Genomic DNA, 17,072 nt, shown 5'->3' with positions numbered 1-17,072 from the left:
ATCAGCTTAGATTATCGAAGTAAATGAAATAAATATGTATTATCAAGTAGTTCAAATTAAACGTCACGTCGAGCAATATTCCAGTTAAAAATTTGAAACGACAATACTAAGAAGTAAATCATTATTAGAAGAAAAAGAGAATGATCGGAAAGTTAGAAAGTTTTCTAGAAAATATTTATTTACAAGGATTATAATTATTTTTATTGTTTAAATCTTATATACTTTTTCGTCAGAAAAGTATCAGTTAGTTCATATCTCGAAATACAATATTTAATAAATATAAGTTATATATCGTTTATTCTTAATATAATATAATTATACAAATATAAATAATATTATAATTTTTACATTTCATAATTTTTGGTTAGATAAAACGATAAAAAAAAAATTGTATTAAAATAGGCTTGGATTATTTGAAACTACAATATCAAGAACGAACTAATTATTTGAATAAAAAGAAAAGGAACTTTTATTATAGAAAAGTTTCTTCTCAATATTTATTTATAAAACTTAACGATTAGTTTCAATCATTTTGACAGAGTAAGTAACTAAATATCATATAATAATTTAAGTTAAATATCGAATTGAGGAATGTTAAAGAAATTAAAAATGTGATATCATAATATTAAAAATGTACATGACATGTCGATGAATAACATTGGAACAGAGAGAAAAACTTTTATGATCGAAAATTTTTTCGTAATATTTATTTGTAAAGCTTAACGGTTAGATTCAATTATGATGGCAAAGAAAATAGATATCGTTGATACTAAGTTAAGTGCACAAATTAAGCGACAGCCGGATGGCACATCGATAAAAGGCATTGATGTCTAAGCACATTCCGTTAGCATCTTATCGGGTCTGTTGCACTTGGAAGGCGTTCAACCCGGCAACTCGTTCGTCGCACGCGAGAAGTTTCATCGCAAGGAGACGAAGGGAAAACTCTCCGCGTTACGTTGCGTTCATAAATAAAACGGAACTATCATCCTTAGCTTGCTCACCAAGCCAGAAAATCTTGAAACCGCGATATTACGCCGACGCTATGTTGCAATGAGAATTGGTTTCGCTAAGGACGAAGAAAGAGACTTGGACATTTATCACGACTGTACCTGTGTTTTCCATTTTACCGTAAGTGATATCATTAATACGTAGGGTATACGCAAGGTGTGTGTGTGTGTGTGTATGTGTGTGCATGTATGTATGTGTGCTTGTACACGTCTGGACATTATGCTAATAATCTCTTTGGCTTGACCCATTTTAAGTGAAAAGCTCGAGGCAATTAATTAGTAAGTAAAAAAAAAGTAGTAAATTCTCATGTGACTTTCTTATTATCGAACGATATTTTTATTGATAAACAATTTGGTCGTCTATAATAATACGAATCTATTGTATCTATATATTTTATTTAATGCAATCGCTCTCTCTCTCTCTCTCTCTCTCTCTCTCTCTCTCTTTCTCTCTTTCTCTTTCTTTCTCTCTTTCTCTCTTTATCTCTCTTTCTCTCTAATATTATTAACATACCTCACAAATTTTCTTTTAATATTCTTAAAAAATATAACAACTAGTAATACCAGTTCGAAATTTAAATATTTATTCGGACTATCAGAAGTAACAATTTTATCATGAAATAGATTAATTCTCTGACGTAATTCATTATAAACATAACAATCAAAGATAGCTTAGATAGCTCAGAATTAGAATCTTTTAAAAAGGAATCTCATGAGAATTTTAAGCGTTTTGTAAATGTCCTTGAGGACTACTTGCCCAATTCTATATAGCAGGAAATAGCATGCTACTTATACTTTCCAAAAAACCGAACACGTAGCACCATTTGATTACCATACTTTCGCGACTTTCTTTCGTCGGAAGATACACCAAGGAAAAAGATAATTGAGTTCCTAAAGAGTCATTTCTAAGTAAACGATAAAAACGTGACTTTTGTACGTTTGAGAATCTGCCGCGAAGATAGCATTTAAAGTATGTCCTTACAATAAAATACAACGATAAATATTATTAAGAAATAATATAGTTTGTCATTTTTTAAATTATTTTAAAATTTTTTTCTTCTTTCTTCCTTTTTTATTATTTTCATTATTTTCTAATAATTTTCTTTTTATAATTATCATTATTTTCAATTCAATCGTACGCGAAGGAATCGAGCTATTGAATGTGCTAATAAATAATATTATTATTACAATAGTTGATTGGAAATAATTTGAATAATTGTTTAAGTAATAATGCAAATAGGAAATTATATTTATTACATTTTTTTCTCCGTGTATTTTTTTGCCTACGTCTTGAGTGAAACGGAGAAAAAAAATAAGAAATGGAGAAACGGAGAAAAAAAACCAAAAAAAAAAAACAAGAAATAAATCACGAATAATTTTAATGACAACGATGACAGTCAAGTACAACGACGATTAGACAGAGTTTTGACAGGGCGTCGACCTGGAGGAACCGTTCGAAGGAGTTTGTCCAACGAATACAGGTGTATATGTCTTACCGTAATACGTATCGGCTTAATGTACAACGGCGTAGAAGTATATTTTTTGGAAAGAGAATTAACATCCCTTATCATTTTTATCATTAGAAATTATTTTCAGAAAAACTTACTTATTTCGTATGATTGTCTAGCATAATTTTAGGATAATTTAAATTTATTTGATGTAATTTATTTACTTTCTGTGTCAAATGACGTCTTCGTCGTGTTATACGTTTCTCGTGTCGGAATGCACAATGACGTGTTAGAGACATCATTCCACGCAGAAATTAACAGTCCATTCATTCAAAGAAAAATAATCTCTTTTCAAGATGATGTAAGTTGTTTTCAGTTTGACCATTATGACGAATCAATTCTCTTTTTATATCTAAGAAAATTATAAATTTATTGTGCAATTTATATTACAATTTATATTAGTATAACTATACTATAATTATACTATATAATAGAGAAAAAGAAAGAGTATAATCTTTTAATACGTTATATTAGTATATTATTACATATATTATAGATATATTATAGTATAATACTATATAGAATAATATTAAGAAAGTTATGTAAAAGTTATAACACATATACATACACATACAAATAAAAGTTATATTAAGTATACTTAATAAATATCAATCTTCGCATCTAAACTAACAATCGATTCTATAAAAATGCGAGAATCTTAATTAATTTTATAGTAAAAAAAAAAAAAAAGAAAATAAGAAATATATATTACATAGCTTGTAACTTTAAAGTTACATGGCATATAAAGAATCATATAATATTTATATATAAATTTTTCTTTAATTTAATCGTATGTTAATTAATTAAATCAAATAAGCTAAGAAATGATACTATTATAACGTGATCAATTAGAAATAATTCCAATTATCATTTAAATAATAATAAAAATTTTGTTTGTTAATAACTTCATGAAAATATCTCATAAATTGTAATTAAATTTCTAATTTAATCCGAGCTTTTTTTTCAAAGCTTGAGAGAAAATTAAACCGAAAGTTATTTCGTTAAGAGTAACACTCCGTGTAAGTACCACGCCAGTGAGCAACAACGTGCAACATGCAACGTGGACCTCCTCTCGTCCTCCTCTTATCGTCATCCTTTCTTTCTCTCTTTCTTACTGTGTCCTACAAAACTCGAAGCGAATTAACGGCCGAGGCATTTACATCGTCCTCTTTTACTCGCGTGCACGCGCTCTGTAAGTATGTATGCGTGGGTACGTGCCAAGTTTCGCCGTGGAATGCAAAAAGTTTGGTGAGTTGGTAAAACCGGTGATTTAAAAAATACCATCGTCCTTGCCTTTTTTCATCGTCCTTAAAGGATGCTTCAAAAACGATTTTTCTTTCTTTTTTTTTTTTTTTTTCTTTTTTTCAGACAAACTTTCCTTCTTTTTTCGTTCTTCATTTCTAATCATCGTTTGATTCATAAGTGTAAAATCTTAAAGCGAATGAGCGTTTAGAGAAATAGAGAAAATAAAGGAAAGATTTAAAAATGATGATAAGGCAAGATAAAAAGGATGATGACGCCAAAAAAAAAAAGAAATGATGAAAATGATTATGATGACGAACAGAAAAAAAAGAGAAAAATAAATTGAGAAAAGAGAAAGCAAATAAAAATAAAATAAAAAGTTTAAAAAAAAGAAAACAGAAATGGAAAATGATAGCAACGTAGGTGTGGCGTAAGCTATAACGAATCCTGCAGTAGAGTCTAATGAAGAAACGTGAGGAATGGGCACATAGTTCAGCCGATGCTTCCTAACTGTAAACGTACAGAATCCAGTTAATCATACGTAGTATGACGTATACAAATAATTTTTTAAATATCGAATGATGTGCTTGTATAAAAATAATAAGAACGTTCGATGATTAGCTAAAAAGTAAACGAAAAAAAAAAAAAATAAAAAAATAAAAGGAAAGTATAAAATATATAAAATTTGAATATCAAGATCAATCTTAATTTATCAATTTTATTAATTTATAACGTAAGTTCATATAATATATAGTAAATAAAAAAATATAACGTAAGTATATTATATATAGTAAATTTAATGATATATTCATTCGATCATGAATGAATAGATCGAAATGATGAAAATGAAAGAAGAAATGAAAGAATTCGAGTCAATGTGACGTGATCCCGTGTGACTCTTTACTGTCCCAGTTTGTAGATCTAGTCAAGTCATTCCTATGATCGAAAAATCAACTAGCAATACATGTGCGTGCACGTGTGTATGTCCGTGCGTTTGTGTACACATATTCGTGTGCGTTTTTGTGTATTCATTTATTCACCTCGAGTAAAAGTGCGAGAAGTTTAAAGAGTAGGTGACAAAGGGAGTAGGGAAAAATTAAATGTATAGTTAGGTAAGTGTGCGAAGGATAGTTGAACGATGCCAATGGAGGCCGGCAATCTAACAGGCAGGAAGCTGCCAGGTGTAACGGTACACTCGGACCCTGACTACTTTGTAGCGATGCGGAGCCTTTTCGCATCGTCGATCGTTTCACGTCGTTGTAAATATAGGCAAACGCGTTTCTTACCCCTTACTCTTCCTTCCCTCACCATGGAAAGTTTCTTTTTCATTAGACTTACATGATCCGTTATCGGTACCTGCATTATTCAACGATTAATCGAGAAATTTTAGTTCTCTTCTTGCAATCCTTCATTAGTTCGATATTTAAAAATAAAAAAAAAAATATATATATATATAAAATTAAATGATTATATTGATTATATAAAATTATATGATGAGTAAAATTAGGTATATAATGAACTTTGTAGATTTTCTTTCTGTTTCGTTTAACGCCGGAATTAAATACTTTTCTTTTTTTTTAAACGCGCCCGTCAATTTAATAGATATTTGACAAATAAATGATTATTTCTTCTTTTTCTTTTTTTTTTCTTTTTTGTTATCTTCAGTTCATTTAATTTTATAATGATTAATAGACAAGAATAGTTTTCAATTGACATTTTCTAATACGTCAAAATCACGGATTTTTAAAATTCTTCTTCTACAATTACCGAAATCGTAATTATTAGAGTAATTTTAACTGTGAGATGTTTTTGTTTACCTGTTATTGTAAAATTAAATAAAGTAAAAATAATAAAGAGTAAAGTTTTAAAATTTTCTTTTTTTTTTCAAGTACTCGTGAAATCAACAAAAAATATGTGGTTAAAGTAGCTTGGCATAGTTTTAGTATTATCAATTATCATCTTAAATGTACTGTAAATTCATTTCAATTCATTGTAAAAGAAAAGATTCGAAATCCATAATTTTTACGAGTTTAATAATTCTAATGTTAATTATACAGGAATCTAAATGAGAATACCTGCTTATTTTTTATTATTCATTAATAAACGAAATATGTTCTTAACAAGAACTGATTTCGAAAAAAGAGTTTTCACTACTACAATTACTATTACTATAATATTTCCAAAAATTATAATATTTTCATTAAGAAGTATTATTGTGCATCTATAATCATTCACATGTTCTTATTGAAATGTTCCACCCTGTATATAACTTTTTATCATCATCTGAATTTTCCTTAATCATGTATTATTTACGATTTATTTAACAATTTCAACTTTTTTCTAATATCTAAAACTTTGGCTATGTCAATTTTAATAAATTCATAAATCTACTTTAAATTTATGGAACACGTCATTTTAATGAATTTCAGATTCTTTGTTTAAATTTATTTTTTACGATTTTATGTTGACTTTGATCGATATAACGATTTGAACTAATGTTATAACGAAAATTTTAATATACTTTTCAACATGAAATATCTTATATCATAAATTTATAATTTTTCATTAAGAATTAAAAAAATATTCTTCAATTTTTATGTTTTTGGAATTTTAATACAGTAACATTAAAAATCAATATCTTCGATAACATCTAACGTATAATAATGCAAATATAATTTTGTCCATCTAATTCAACTAAACAATAATTTTATTAAGATTACTTTTAATTTCAATTAAAGCAATTAAATACAAATTAAAAAAAAAAAATAAAAAAAATCGTATTTAAATATAGAATTAATCTCAATTTATAATTCTCGTTCAATATTTTCATATTTAATACCCGTTATATAGTAACTAACTACTTCGCATTATATACTTAACATTGAAAAAATAAACTAAATTAAAGAGAATTTTTTGAAAGATCATAAAAATTCTTTTTTTAAAAGTTATACCTTTATCGAGCAATTAATTAAAACCCATAGACGATAATAATCCATTTTAACTTCATAATTTTTTTCTCTGTTCATCGATCTTCATGAAATTTCATTCAATCCGTTTCATATTTTCCTTATATACGTGAATAAAACGCCATCCCGCGAATTGCAAACGTCATTTTCGTGTGAACAAGGATGAATCACGAGGTATTAGTAGTTCAGTCTGTAAGACAGGATAGAATGGGCATCTATAGTTGCGGATAGAACATCGAGGATACACCTTAGAGGCACGCGCTGATGTAATGTGGGTAATGCATAATGAGGACTTTGCACATTCCTCGCACCATCGACTCGTTCTCGTCGAGTTGGAGAAGGAAAGATTTCTCTCTGGCTTCATGACTTAGCCCGCAAGCCTTTCCCCTTCTGCCTTTTCCAGATTGGCCACATTGCGTTCTTTCTAGGTAAGCACGTGCTTAACTATGTAAGTACGTATAACTACACGCTCTTGTGAACGCGAAAAAGAATAATACGTTAGCTTGATAATAAAAATCTAAAAAAATTATTATTTCGATATATGTATTATTTATATATCATTTTTTTTTTTATAGTTCATATAATTTTTTTCTTATTATCATCGTTGAACTTTGTTCATTAGTTATCTGTAGGAATACTTTTTATATTGTTATTACTTATGTTAGATTCGATGATAAAATATTATCGTGAATTTTATATAGTTTATTTTCTTTCTTTTTTTTTTTTTTGATTATTTAATAGATCACTAGATTTGTAAGAATTTTCTCATTTCACGTTACTGTTAGTTCTGATAGTAATGATAGAATCGAAGCTACATAGAGAGATCGAATAGAATAAATGAAAAAGAGGGGAGAGAAAGAAAAAGAGACACAGAGAGAGAGAGAGAGAGAGAGAATGAGAGAGAGAGAGAGAAAGAGAGAGAGAGAGAGAGGGAAAGATAGAGATAGATGGAGAGAAAGAACGTGAGAAGAGAATAGGTATTTATAAGCGGTGAAGCGAGCAGCGGGATAAACGTGGATCAACGGTACTTCTTGGAAGAAAATTATACGTAGACAGTGCCGATTACACGATCGACGGTGCCTTGCACAATTAACAGGGACCAACATATTATTGGGTATGCCTTGAAATTAATTAAATAATCGCTATAACGTCTGGCGTAGTTATTCTATTAGAAGCAGGAAATCTAATTAGACATTATTTTTCAAAATTGTATTTATTAAGAAATTTAATAAATATTTATCGAAATTTATAAAAACAGTTATTGATATTTATCACGCAATAAATAATTGTATAGAAATTATTATATTAAATAGTATCCATTAATCTAAATTGTACTAGAGTTATTTATTTTGAATTACAAACAACAAATGCACGATAACAGGGTGTCGATGGCTTTACCAATTTTACCATTGGACTATTATTTCTCATTGTTAACCATGTTTTGTAATTTATTCTAACTATATAAAAATCATCGAAAACTGGAACCATTGCTACGGTATCATTTTGTATGTTTGATAATATACCAGAAACATAACCCAATGATTTACAGATCTCGGATGCGTCATCGTTTGTGTTTATTGGATTTGGGGAACATGCTGAATGCCAAATACCAAAACTTCTCTGTATTACTTCTCCGACATTAGTTCTATAAAATAATATTTTTTTTAATTAAAAGTTTACGATGAATAAATTAATTCTATTTAAAGATTAATACTGATAAATAAGTGGGACATCGAATGATAATCGAAAATTTCATCGTTAAATTAAATACTTACTTATCCTTATGAAATTCTTGTATTTTTTTACATTCTGCTTCATCCTCACCACCTGGACAATCATTTTCTTCGTCGCATACGAATTCTTGTGGGATACATATTTCAGTGCCATTGATTCTGTGAATACAATATTATCATTAAATTATATTCCTAAATGTCTTCTTTATAATCTTTCAGTATTTAATTCATTTAAATAAATCAAATTAAAAACAAAAATATAATTAAATAAGAGAATTGATTATATAAATATTATTAATGTAATTATTTGAATAATTTAATTCTTTAGTAAATGAGATATAATTTAATAATACAATTGTATGAATAGATTTAATTTACCCGGCACATCTGAAACTGTCATCCTTGCAGGGACATATCATTGGCGATTCGTCCGATTTATCCAAACAATTTCGTTTACCATTACAAATACGTTCCGGCGTAGTCAATCTCAAGTAATTCGCACAACTACAGTTCGTCATTTCGTCGCTTCTATCACTGCAATCGAACTTTCCATCACAAAATAGACTTTTCGATACGCATTCGCCATTTCCACAACGTAACTCGAATTGAGAACATTCTGTTCGATATAAATAAGAGAAGATATTAATCAAATTTAAATCATCATTTTATAAACTGTACAATAGATCTATAGAATATTATGATCGCATATTAATACCGTATATGTTATTGTTCTGACGGAGTTCTTTTAATTTTATACAATTTTTTATGTTCTCATCGAAACCATCTCGGCAGTCTTGCACTCCGTCACAAATTCGATTACAAGGAATACATTGGCCAATTTTACAACGAACACCGTTGCATTTAGGTTCTTCGTATGGCTTAATTTTATCCTCTGAAAATATAACAAACTGTGTAAGAAAAATGTATAATAATTTTTTTACATTAAACAAAAATCATAAAATTTTCTTACCCATTGCTTGAGTAAGATATGCATTTAAATAATCAATGCTCGTTAAGGCTTGCACTCGTTGAAAACTACAAGGTGGATTTTTTTTGTGAAACACTGCCGACGGATACCAGCCTTTAACTCCGTGACAAAATATGATTCCATTCCAATCGTTTGATGTGTTATTTGTCTGATTAATATATGCAAACATTTGATTAATTTAAGAAAAATAATTGAATAAGGTTTATATATATACATATATATATATGTATTTATTTTTTAAAGATTTTTTTTTAAAGATAGAACTCACCGTACAGAAATCGTTCCTAGCACTCACGAAACAACGATGACACTTTTGACAGTTTTTCAAAACTGGTTTTAAAAGCACCGTATGAATTGTCAATTCATTGTCTGTACCAACTGCTATACAACTGTCTTTAATATTTGGTGGGTAAATTCTAAAGAATATAATATGACTTATAAATGTATAACATTATTTGTTATTTAATATTAATATTTTATACGAACTTTTTCTCAAGGAATAGTGCTTGCACATGACGCGTCATATTGACTGATGTCTTCAAATGAATAAGTGATGCACCTGTATCGTTTAAAATTTTGATATCGTCTACAATTGACACTTGCTGATGAGGCCCATCCGCGTAAAGGAACGACGGAGAATAACCCAACAATACAGTTGTATAGTTTTCTGATAATCTACAATATTATCGTTCTTATTTATAAACATTCAGTTTAGGATAACTAATACTTATTGCATATTTAAAAAAAAAATATCTGATTGATCTTAAAAAATAAACATACTTGATATTTTTGATACATGTCGAACTAGATAACAGCCAATTTGGTTCTAATAAAATTGCTGAACAACGATAGAGACCATCGACAAAGACTGCAGCTAACCACGGCCAGATATAAGTACGACTTCCGGTTTTCGGATCGACAAGCAAGTGTACGTTCGCACTGCTGCTTAGAACCGGTCTGCAATGAATGTAAAGACCTAGACATGTAGACAGTTCCTCGCTAGGAGCGACGTACGTCGGCATAGACTGGTAATAAGTCGTGTTTGTTCCGTTTATATCTTTCAATTCTAGATCCATGTTCAATACTGGTACCTCTTCAACTTTATCAACGTTTCTATGAAAATTAGTATTGTTAAATGTCGTCAATTATAAATTTTATTCATTCGTTATTTTATTTCTACTTACTCGAATCCAAAATATTCGCACATATTATTAGCGATAATTACAGTTGATGATTGATTAAGAATTTTTACAGAATGATGACAAGTTGGATGCCATTTTTCATCTTGATTTCTAGTGAGGACACCCTCGATGTTTAAAATTGGACGTCCGTCAATGTCCATATTCACGTACTTGCCATTACTTAAGATGACTAAGAAAATCAATAAAAATGTTATGATCATTGAGAAATCATCAAGTTTTAGTTTAATAACTGAAACTTACAACAATCCAATTCGTCCTCTTTCAAAGGACAATCGAATTTCGCATCGCATTTCTTTGACAACGGTATACACGTTTTACTTCTATCGCAAAGAAACTGATCATCCGAACATATCTCTGAAAGATCAATTTTTTTCAGTAAATATAGAGCATATATGAAGGTAAATGAAAGAAATTGAAAGGAATTTTACTGCAATTATTTTCATCGGTTTTATCTTTACAATCCATGTATCCGTCACATATTGCTTTTGGTCGATATTGATATAAAATATCTTTGCATGTACAATTATGTTCATCTGTTCCATCCTCGCAATCGATAATCCTGTCACATCGTTTACTTATATGTATGCTTTGAATTAATCTGTAAATTAAATTTTTTACTGTTCATTGATTTTCTAAATTTATTTATGTAAATATAGAATATTGCGCCTGAAAATATAAAACACTTTCTACTTCGTCGATAATGTTGTTTACGAGTGCCATCTATCAGTGAGAAACTTTTTTTAGTTCCTAAGAGAAGACAACACCTATATACACGTTTGTGAATTATAGCGATTGTATTAAGGGGCTTAAAATAAGTCTCTTGAACTTCCAAACAACATTATCGATCATGTACGTAATGTTGTCTATTTACAGGGTGAACATTCATATCAATTACAAGCAATTGATCGATACATATTTCTGATTAATTTCTTAAACCAAATAATAATAAAATTGATTGCAATGCATCGAATAATTTCGTCACTTTTTGCAAATGATAAGAAAACAAATTATTTTTATCATTGCAACTTTATATAAATTTATTTCATACTTACAGTTTGCATGTAAATACATAAGAAACAGAATTCTCTGCGATCGCTGAGACAGAAGTTGATTCTATATATTTTATAGTTGACGATGAAATATTAGAAATATCAGTATATGCACTGGTTTCCGACGATGACCATGAAATATTTTCTGTAATGATAGGAGTTTCTGTAAACAAAAAATTCATAAAATTCGTTAAATGACATCAATTTTATTTTTATAAATATATATCTAGCCTGATCAAATAAAACCATTTCATTAAATTATATAAAATGTTGTCTCTCAATGGAAACACTTTTATATCTTGTATTATTGATTAAAAGGCGAGAAAAAAATGAAACGATGTTTAAAGATAAGTTTTAACATCTTCTTAAAAATTATAATTTTTCACTTCTATATTAAATATAATATCATTTTTACCTGTATTTGAACTGTCAATCGTGGTTTCATTCATATTGGATATATCAGTAACTACTTTGTAATCATCATTATACGTAATATACTTATTATGAGTTTCGTTTTCGGATTCTTTGATTAATTGAAAATCAGTAAAATCATTACAATTTTCTTCATCTTCGCCATACAAACAATGTACCGTACGATCACAACGTTGATTACTTGGCAAACACTTTCCATCGTGACAATTAAAACCTGGACATTTTTTTAAAGGATAACCTTTCCTACGAAGTGTCGATCGTCCTTCTACATAATGAAATCAATCGAATTAATAATAATGCATTTATATATAGTAATATAAAAAAATTTACCAGAAATTTGTTTGATCCAATTGACGAAATAGCTAACTTTTGTATAAATGCCAGGTTTTCCTGGACGTCCACAACCTTCACCATGACTAACTATACCAGCTATGTAATAAGATAAGTCCACGGATGGATTCCTAAAAAATAATAAGAATGTATAATCCGATCATTTCATTTTTTTATATATTTTTCATGCTATATATTATAAATAATATATTGTACATGCACAATAAAGGGCCACCACTATCTCCTTGACAAGCATCTCGACCACCTTCCGGATATCCAGCACAAATCTCAGTTTTATTGTCATATTCAAAATCGATACATTCTGACAAAATAGGTACTGCAACTTCTCTCAATTGATCAGCTACATAATATTAAAATTGATTTATAATATTGCGAAATTTAATATCCATTGATATAAGTAATTTTAATGATTGAGAGAGAGAGAGAGAGAAAGAGAGAAAGAGAAAGAGAGTTTTACTATCAGGGCCTCGTTCCATCCATGCACCCCAACCCATGACCACACACATTGTATGAGCGGATGGTACTTGTTCCCAAATCGAACCAGGTATATTCTCATTTGGAAAACATGCAGGACGAACCCATCGATTAAAATGGAGTGGGGCATCCAACATAATCATTCCGATATCATTTCTCATCGTATTAGGATCATAGTTCGGATGTACTACAATACTTTTTGCGATTCTATTTTGTGTCATAGGTGAAAATGATAAACGTCGTAATATACCAGCTTGTACTTCGTAATAGTGATTAGTTCTAAATAAAGGATTTCAAGATTTACAGATTAATCTTAATGAGATTTTAATTATACGACGATGAGAAATATATTTGAAAAAATCTTACTGAACGAGACAATGAGCAGCAGTGATTATCCAATATTCGTTTAAAATAACACCGCCACAATGAAAATTGCCGTCCTTGTACATAGCAATTAAAAAGGGCCATGCTTCTGGTTCACTAGCACGACCTCCAACAATCCCTAGGATCGTATCAAATTCTTCGTTAAGCTTTGTAACCACTTTTTCTCCGTTCGATTCTGTCGAATTTTTTGATAATTTAACTTGACCGATTTTAAAATTATTTCTCATTTTATTTTCTTCAGAAATATAAGAATTATATTCTTGAGACTGATGTGTTGCACCACAAGGATAAGGTGGACATTTAACATACACTGTGTTCATGCAAGAATCGATTATTTCCGCTTTGCCATTTGTTATTATCAAAAAGGACCCCTCATAATCGTTCCAAGATACTGTACGGATTTCAATTTTTGGTTTATCACTGTAATCAATCAAAAAAAGATAAATACATATATATATATATATATGTCCTTTGACGAATGACAAATAATTTTATTTTTTCTTTTTTTTTTCTTTTTGAATTCACAGAAACATACATTTTTTTCAATTTTAATTCATTCTTACAGGCTTCTTCAGCCAAAGTCATTTCTTTCGAACAAACTGGATACCATTTGCCTTCGTAATTTTTGTGTAGATAACCCTCGGTATAACCGACCACGTTAATCTGAAATAATGATCAATTAATCTCGCAAAATTTATTATATGTATATCATTTAGAAAAATAAAATCATTTTTATTAAAGAATATACATCTGTATTTTTGATATGTGTTGGTAATAGTAGACTACAATCTTCTTCGTCTTTTCCATTTAGACACTCTGGAGATCCATCACAACGTTTAGAAAGAGATACACATCTACTATATATCTCTCCATATTTAGAATTGTAACAGCTAAATGAATCTTTTGGACAATCTAAAAAAAAATTTTAACACATTTTTTGTATTAATATAATAAAATATATAAAAAATCAATAAGACTCGTACTCCTAATCGAAGAATTTCATTTTCAAAAATAAATACCATAACATTCCATTTCGTCTTCGCCGTTAGGACAATCGACATATCCATCACATAATCGATTTTTCGCTATTCTGTCTTTACAACTGCAATTCTTTTCGTCGCTACCGTCTAAACAGTCAACGTAACCGTCGCATAATTTTAATTTCGAGATACATTGATTGTTTTGAACGCATAGAAATGTGTTTACTGGACAACGTAAAGATTTATAATTTTCTGCAAGATAAACAAATATTAATAAAATATATCGTATTGATATATTGAATTTATTTTTAAATACAATCAATATATCAAGTTTATCATTGTTACCTATATTCTTTCCTGTATGCCTAAAGTCTGGAACTCCTGGAATGTTTGAGGGATGAAACGGCGGTGCTGGCAAGTATGTGCAATGAAATTGTAATGATCTACCAGGTCCAACCGGGGGAACTTTTTGATTTGGCATAGATAACCAAGGAACAATGTTCTCAGAAGGAGATAGTAATTGCATATTTTGAGCTTGAATTTGTAAGAAATTTGGTGGAGATGGATTTGATGATTGCGAATTCCCGGAATATGGTATAGATTGTTGAGGAATTTGAGGATAAGAACCAGACGGATAGGATGTTGGAAAGATAGGCGAATTTAGATCACTGGACTGGGGAAATTGAGATATACCATAAAAACACGTGGAATATGGCATCCAAGTATACGGTGGTTTTAAATCTACTTGACTCGCTTGTTGCATAACTTCAGCAGTGGGTAAAATTATTTGAGAACTTGACGATGATAATTTAAGTCCATAATCCATCGATCTCTCGTTAACTGTATCCGATGATTCGTTAGCAACTGTCTCTAATATGTTATCAACTATTTGACGCGTATTATCTCTTTTAGCCTGACCAATCGATAACGTTGTTATAGGATCTGGCATCAAATTCATAGTTTCAGTATCATCAGTTTCCCTTTTTTCATCTATATCCGTTGAATCTAAATTATGATATTCATCAATCGTATCGTGTTTACCGTCTAACAAATTGATAACGATTTGAATATTCTTATCTTCGTTTTGAAATGACATATCGTTATCTTCGTTGCTCATTGGATCAAACTCGTAACTTTCGGTTATTATGGTTTTACACTCTAAACATCTTATCATTTCCAGAAATTTCGAATTTTTATTTTCTAAATTGTTTACAACGATGTCTATATCTTCCAACAAATTCGATAAAAAATGTTTATTGTTCGTGAATATCTTAAGAAAACTGTTTATCGATTCGCAGTAATTCGCTGTTTCTTGACAACTTTCAAACGATATGTTTAATTCGCGTTTAAAACGCTTTTTATTCTGATCTTCAGGAAGAAAAGAATATATCATTTTCAATGTGTCTTCGTTAAAATCATTGATATCAATATCAGAAGTTTGATTTTTATCAATTCCTTTTTGAGTAAACTCAATCGGTGTTTCCGTTTTATCGATATAATCGTGCTCGATATGGATCTCATGATAAATAGGATCTCCTGTAATATCAGTATATTCTTAAATTTATTATAAATGCTTCGATGGATTCAAATATCCTGAAAAATATTTTTTTTTTACCTATTTCTAAAGACATGACGTAAATTATTGAGACGAAGAGACACATCATTAGAATCATAAAAAGAAGTACAGCCGTGAAGAATGTTTTCGAACGTTTTAACGTATTCAAACATATAAACGGAATGTAAATATGTCGGTTCGAGTCATCTAATGTTTAAAAAATAAAATAGGTTATCAAATGAAAATAATTCATATATTTCTCTTATAAAAATTCAACTTACCTTTTAATACGGTTGTTACTAGACTCTCACAACAATATGACCGATCGATCAGAATATTTTGTAATTTTTTAGACAGATCTTGTTGTTTATCACTTTCATCCATTTTCATTAAAAAGATCACTATTGAATAATACGTCAAAGTAAATTTATGATATTAAGGATAGAACAATTGTTTAATTATTAATTTTTTATTTCAATGTTAACTGTTTGTTATAAAAACGATTTGAAAAGTAACACGATATCGTTGCGTCAACTGTGATCCTTCACCTCGATGCTTTCAAAACAGAATAAAAAAGTAATACACGATGCAATCTATTTGAAACTTATATCGAATGTGTCAGCGACAAGTCTTTCGAATATTTCGACATTCGATCGCGTATAAAGGACCGATTTGATTTGTACGCATTGTTCTTGCGATCTTTCTTGCAAAACTTGCAGAAAATAAGTGGGTAAAAAGTTTTCCATTATATGTAAGTCTATCGAACGCATGAAAATTTTGAAAAATATGTAATATTTCAGTAAATTTGTAAAATATTTTTATTATTTATTTTTTCAATCAATTATTCCATATAATATACTATACAAATTGAAAGGTTACGTACATCTTTCTCTCTCTTTCTCTAAAAAACATTCAAAATTTTAAATGATTGTAACTTTATCAATTTTTGAAATATTCTAACAAAATTAGCAGAGAATAATCATAAAGAATAATACTATCCAATAAAAATATTTTTCAATTATTTATTTAATCAGTAAAAGTACTTTCAATTGAAATTTTTCATTTCACAACAATTAGCGTTGAAATGTGATAGCCATGTCATTCTTTCGATTTCCTTTGGAATGTGCAGACTAGTCAATTACTCACTTTGTGACATAGTTTTCATTAATGAAATGCATTTGCAAGTTTAACAATGTAAAAG

General features: G+C 29.2%; 1 protein-coding gene across 1 annotated transcript; it reads right to left on the bottom strand.

Moving 5' to 3' along the window:
- Window positions 1–7,976: 7,976 nt before the first annotated feature.
- On the bottom strand, window positions 7,977–16,424 carry ndl (serine protease nudel). Its single transcript, XM_035869381.2, has 23 exons — window positions 16,153–16,424; window positions 15,932–16,078; window positions 14,662–15,852; window positions 14,356–14,568; window positions 14,085–14,248; window positions 13,872–13,999; window positions 13,319–13,756; window positions 12,936–13,231; window positions 12,674–12,818; window positions 12,458–12,588; window positions 12,111–12,392; window positions 11,699–11,858; window positions 11,075–11,244; window positions 10,887–11,000; window positions 10,629–10,815; window positions 10,225–10,557; window positions 9,931–10,119; window positions 9,713–9,860; window positions 9,427–9,592; window positions 9,172–9,348; window positions 8,835–9,072; window positions 8,499–8,615; window positions 7,977–8,368 (listed from the first exon to the last, which is right to left on the bottom strand). Exons 1-23 carry the CDS (start codon window positions 16,259–16,261, stop codon window positions 8,068–8,070), a joined length of 5,544 nt encoding a protein of 1,847 aa, XP_035725274.2. The 5' UTR covers window positions 16,262–16,424; the 3' UTR covers window positions 7,977–8,067.
- Window positions 16,425–17,072: the final 648 nt, after the last annotated feature.

This window comes from Vespa mandarinia, chromosome 4 (genome assembly GCF_050613455.1).
Source record: "Vespa mandarinia isolate Hongniang chromosome 4, ASM5061345v1, whole genome shotgun sequence".
Taxonomy (NCBI): Eukaryota; Metazoa; Arthropoda; class Insecta; order Hymenoptera; family Vespidae; genus Vespa; species Vespa mandarinia.
The sequence above is the reverse complement of the archived record's forward strand: the minus strand, read 5'-3'. Positions and strand labels throughout refer to the sequence as shown.